The following is a 5586-nucleotide window of genomic DNA, read 5'->3' on the forward strand; positions in this document are numbered from 1 at the left end:
TATTTTTTTCTCTTCATTCCAATAATAGAAAAGAAAATATAACTTTCTCTTTTTTTTTCAATTTTTTTAAAAAAAAATTTCTCTTATTTTTTCTTCTTTCCAAACGAAGCATAAAAGTGGTAAAAGAGTAATAAAAAAAATAATACGAGACAAAAATATATTTTTGAAAAATTATTTTAATTTTTATCAAAAGATAAATATAAATAAAATAAAATATTTATAAAAAGTCAAATGTTAAAAATAAAATTAGGGTTATTCAAATATTAAAAACAAAAATAATATTGTATCCAAAATTATTTTATACATAATAATTTTTTTTTGTATTTTAAAAATAATCTCTCAAAATTCTTTAGTGATTCCATTTCCAAAATCCAAATAGATATATTCAGTTTTTTTAAAAAATAAATAAATTTAGTTAATATATATGTTAAAAGTACGTGTTAATATTAATAAAAATTTAAAAATATAAAAATAATTAAATTTTAATAATTATAGTCAAATATATTTTTTTTATGATATTTAATATGGTCTTAAAACATAAGTTAGCAAAATTCAAATAAAATAATAAACAAACTTATTAAAGAAAAAAAAAACACCCTAAAAAATTAAGACTCTCATTTAAAATAGAAATAAATCTTCTCAATTTATTTTAATAATTAAAAAAATATTATTTTTTATCATTAATTTTATAAATAAAAAATATTTAAAAAATTAAAAATCACACCTTACTCTTCAAATTTTTTTTTTTTCGCAATAGAAAGAATTCATTCTCATTCAAAAGCTACATGGAAAGAAAAGACAAGAGTGTACCAACCAAAAGTTTCCGTGACTCCAACGCACACACCTGCCACGTCATCGATCCTTGTGAGTTCTGACCTTTTTCTTCATTAATTGATCCTCGCCCAGACAACACCCCTACCTTACCTTAAAAAATTCCTATGAACTAGCACAACATATGCCACGTCATTGATCCAAGTTACCTTCTTCACAAAAAACCTCCACCGTTAGATTACCTTCACTTCGGTGATTCCTGGCCGTCCATATTCTCGATAGATGAACGAACAATAGAAGATTGAAAAAATAAAAAAGGAAGGGTAGCATTATTTTTTGTTTAAATTAAATTTTTCCCAATTTAAAATTTATTTTTTTTCCTTTAAATTCAATCCTCAGATCACTGCAGTGTCACCCATATCAAAACACTTTCCTGAAAATTTTCGGTTTTTTTTTTTTGAGAACTTCCTCTGTTTAGAATTTGCAGTTTTAAGGCCTTGTTGTGAGCGTGAGTGAACTGCACAAAAAGCTTTCATAGATTCTTCATTCATCAGCAAACAAACAACTTCAATGGCAACCGAAGAGGTTAATAAGCCTCCATCACTTCCTCCTTATCCTGAGGTAAATTCAATTCATACTCCAAAAATCAAGATTTACTTTTTACCTTTTGTTCAAAAAAAAAAAAAAAAACTCGAATAGTTTTATAATAAAGTTGGAATTTTTATTTTGGATCTGACATTTGCACTGACCTTGGTGTTAGATTTTGTTCAGTTAGCTGAAAATTTAAACATTTTTAGGAAGAGAAAGGGAAAGGAATTAGGGTTTTTGGGTAATTCAATTTTTTAAAAAAAATCCATTTTTCCTCCCTCTCTGTAACGAATTTTACCCAAACTTGGAAACCCAGTAAAATAATCTATGGTTTCTACAGTAGGCAAGATCTATTACTGAAAAAGATTCCATTTTTGAAGATACAAACTGATTATTCCATCTGGGTGTAGCTGTTACTGATCATGGTATGGTTCTTGTTGTAGATGATAATGGAGGCATTGGACGGACTCAATGAACCAAATGGATCCAACAAATCAGCCATATCGAGGTACATAGAGTCCACTTATGGAGAATTACCAGAGGGACACACAACACTCCTCAATCACCACCTCAACAAGATGAAAGACAGTGGGGAGCTTGTGTTCTTGAAGAACAACTACATGAAACCTGATGGTAGTCCGCCACCAAAAAGAGGCCGTGGAAGGCCGCCGAAGGCAAAGGAGCCACTTCCTCCGGGAACTGTTTTGTCATCCCCAAGGCCAAGGGGAAGGCCACCAAAGGATCCAAATGCACCACCAAAGTCACCGAAAGCAAAGCCTTCAGGTGGAAGTGGTAGGCCTAGAGGAAGGCCTAAGAAGATTCCCCGGACAGCGGCGCCGCCTCCACCGTCGCCGTTGAGTGCTCCTTCTACCCCTAGGGGTAGGGGTAGGCCTCCAAAGGTGAAGCCTCAATTGACAGAAGTGAGTGTTGAGATATAGAGAGAATATAAGTTCTTTTGGGTGGTCAAGAAAGAAGAAAAAATCATGCTTTGATAGATTGGTCTTTGTAGTAGTGGGCGGGGGTGTGTGTGATGTCTAGAATCTTGTGTTCTTTGTTACTGCCTTGTAAAATTGTGTAGTGGTAGTTAGATTATGATGATGAGGCTTTGTTTTTCTTTTTTATTATCTTTTCTCTTATCCTAATTATCAAAAGAAGAGGGACAGTGACTTGAGCTGATTATGATGATGATTTGGTTTTTCTCGTAGCTGTGTTCTCTTAAGTTTCTTTTAACTTAGAAATTCATATTATTGTTGAAAAGAAAAGGAAATGGTGTTGTTTCAGATTTTATTAAGTTTCAATGGTCAATGCAATGTTAACCCCTAATTGAGTCAACGTGGCACTGTATCTAGGATAAGGGAAAAGAAAGGATCTCAATGAAGAATGATGTAAGAAATTTGAATGTATAACCTCGTACGGCGCAGAATAGTTGTACAGTTATATTCCTCTATTTGTTTTCTGTTCCCCTTTGATAAGACCTGGGTATGAGTTGTCGCAGTTATGAAGTGTGTCACTAAAATTTCTTATATTTTGTGAAGTGGCTTTCCTAGTTTGGTTTAACCATTTTAAGTTAATCGTATTGTGTTGACTTTTCGTCCTCTCAGGTAATCATGTTGGTAGATGTTGGCACACTTTGTGTTGGTGGAAATTAAGATATTTATGTGGTCTCTAAGGAGTTTTGTCACAATTGGAATCAAATTGAATTCATGAAATGAAAAGGGTAAATGTATTTGGGATTCAATAGAAAGAAGTGATTTGTGTTTTACTACATTTTAATTTTCATATCAGGTTATGATACCTATTTCATTATGCACGATTACATGATATGTCAGTTTAGAAAATATGATATAGTCATAATTCTAATTCTAAAATCTTAATTGAATGTCTTTAGATAATGGAATGAGGAATAAATCAGAGTACATAATTGACAGTCATTACCACATATATAGAAGTAATAGAACTATAGATGCATTAAATTATGATTTATGACTATCAAATTCTAAACGTGACAAATTACTTGGGTTTTTGTTGTTTAAGGTTATTTAGACTTGATTTAGTAAAATTCTTACTTTTTAAAAGTAGCTTATATAAGTTAATTTTTAGAAGATTATTTTTTAAAAGTTATAGTATCTATAATTCTATACTTGGTAAATGAAATTACAAATGGCTTTCAATAAGCACAAATAACAATAAGTGTATTTAGTAAAATAATTTTTAAAATTAAAAAATATTATAATTGACATTAATCTAAAAATTAAATTTAAATAATGTAAAAAATTATATTAAACTTTTTAATTTTAATAAACATAAGTTATTTTTCAAAAAGCTTTATCAAATGAACTCTACTATCTTGGATGTGACGGTTTCACTTTCTTTCATTTGATGCTGAGTGGTAGCTATTTTCCCAATGTAATTTCATTCATCAACTGATATATTCTGTAATTAATCTTGTCCTGTATTCTTGTTCTAGCAGCTAAAGTATGGAATGTGTTCAATCAAGCAGAATTTTAGGAATAGATAATTCCTACATCCTATTGACCTATTATAATTTAATACGTGCATGCTCCCATTGTTCCTGACTTATTATGGTAGTGCCTCACGCAAAATAGCATAAAATTAGGCAAAATCGGCAATAGGAAAACTGAAAATTTGAAGTTTTTGGCCGAACATATTATGATACTATATAATGTAATAGTATAATACAATTTGCTTCAGTAATTTTTGCTGTTTTTCATTAAAAGTCCATCTGTCCATGTGAAGAGCAGGTAAAAGTCTGACCAATTTTAAGGAGTGAATAAGATAAAAAGAGGAAAAGAGAAAGTTTGTAATGCTTACAATTATTATTGTGGTTGTTGTTGGTATTATGTCATCATGCATGTGGAACCAGAGAAAAATTGAATTAATTTCTTGGAGTCCCTACATTATATTTGGAACGTTTGGCAAAAATAGTGATGGTTTTGATGACATGAAATGGTAGGTTCCATTTATTTGGAGAAAAGCAGTACCACATTATACTGGCAATAATTTTGACTTACTTTTTTGTATAATTAAATGTGCTTGTGTTGATGTTTATGTATTAGAAGAGAAGAAGTTATATGGATAAATAAAACTGAAAGCACTTTCCACATGCAACTTTTACTGAAAATATAATGTCATCTATTTGGCATTATTACTCAATTTCAATTCATTTTTCTGTCTCATTCCATAAGTAACTTTTTTTATTATAATCTATGATAACATACATAGCTACCAACTACTATTTGTATATCAACTTTCTCTCTTTTATAATCATCAAGGCTTAGTTCAAATACTTGGATATTTGTTTTTATTGAGAAAGATTTTGGATTTGAATTTCTGATTAAATGTGAGATTCTATTTATTTATTCCTCAGGACATATGCAACCTGTTATTTATTTAGACAGAAGTTAAATTCACATGAGGTTTTATCATGAATTGACAAAATAGTTTGTATTTGAACAATATTCGTATCGGTGATGTTACACGTATAAGTATTTTTGTAGTCAAGTTTAATTAAATTGACACAAATTTAATTAAAAAAATATGCACGCATACATCACTACTTCTCTTTATCTGCAGTTTTTTAGCGCAAAAAATTTTGTTGAAAAACACATTTATTAATATAACAAAATTTTAAACATGGTACGCAAATTTTTGTATATAGTAAAAATTTTATCAATAAAGTATAGAAATTTTTATTCATAACAAAAATTTTTATTTGGTACATTAATTTTTATTGTGAATATATTTTGTTGGTATGGTGAGTTAATTATGATCTTTAAAAAATTTTATGCATACAAATTTTGTGTTATTTGTATTTTGTCAGTTAAGTGTTAATATTTTAAGTACGTGGTCTTTTAAAATTGTGTGCTATACACAAAAATTGTGTTGTGCATCAAAATTTTTATACTCTAGTTTTCTATACATATATAAGAGAAGAAGAAGACGTCAACGAAATCAAACAAAAGAAAAAGATGGAGAAGATGATGATAACGACTATCTTCCTCGGCTGGGACTTGGTTAGTGAAATTAGAATTTGGACTACACCCCCTCTAATTTTTCCTCCACTTTGTTTGGTTCTGATTTTATTCCCTCTTGAAATTTGTGATACTCAGTGCGGTATTAAACAGATTTATAGTTAAGCAATTCAATTGGGCTCCATCTTTTCTCCCTTTTATGGGGGCCTTATTTGGTCCCCTCTTAAAAGATTAG

At 29.7% G+C, this 5586-nt stretch overlaps 1 protein-coding gene across 1 annotated transcript; it reads left to right on the forward strand.

Moving 5' to 3' along the window:
- The first annotated feature begins 904 nt into the window (after window positions 1–904).
- On the forward strand, window positions 905–2563 carry LOC112702534 (HMG-Y-related protein B). Its single transcript, XM_025753611.2, has 2 exons — window positions 905–1392; window positions 1803–2563. The coding sequence occupies exons 1-2, from the start codon at window positions 1342–1344 to the stop codon at window positions 2295–2297; spliced, it is 546 nt and encodes a 181-aa protein (XP_025609396.1). The 5' UTR covers window positions 905–1341; the 3' UTR covers window positions 2298–2563.
- The last annotated feature ends 3023 nt before the right edge of the window (window positions 2564–5586 follow it).

Source organism: Arachis hypogaea, chromosome 7, assembly GCF_003086295.3.
Source record: "Arachis hypogaea cultivar Tifrunner chromosome 7, arahy.Tifrunner.gnm2.J5K5, whole genome shotgun sequence".
Taxonomy (NCBI): Eukaryota; Viridiplantae; Streptophyta; class Magnoliopsida; order Fabales; family Fabaceae; genus Arachis; species Arachis hypogaea.

Bases quoted from the DNA above. Each gene is read 5' to 3' on its own strand.
- LOC112702534 (XM_025753611.2), top strand. From the start codon at position 1,342: ATGGCAACCGAAGAGGTTAATAAGCCTCCATCACTTCCTCCTTATCCT. The intron at 1,393-1,802 runs GTAAATTCAATT...TTCTTGTTGTAG, and splicing joins CACTTCCTCCTTATCCTGAG to ATGATAATGGAGGCATTGGA.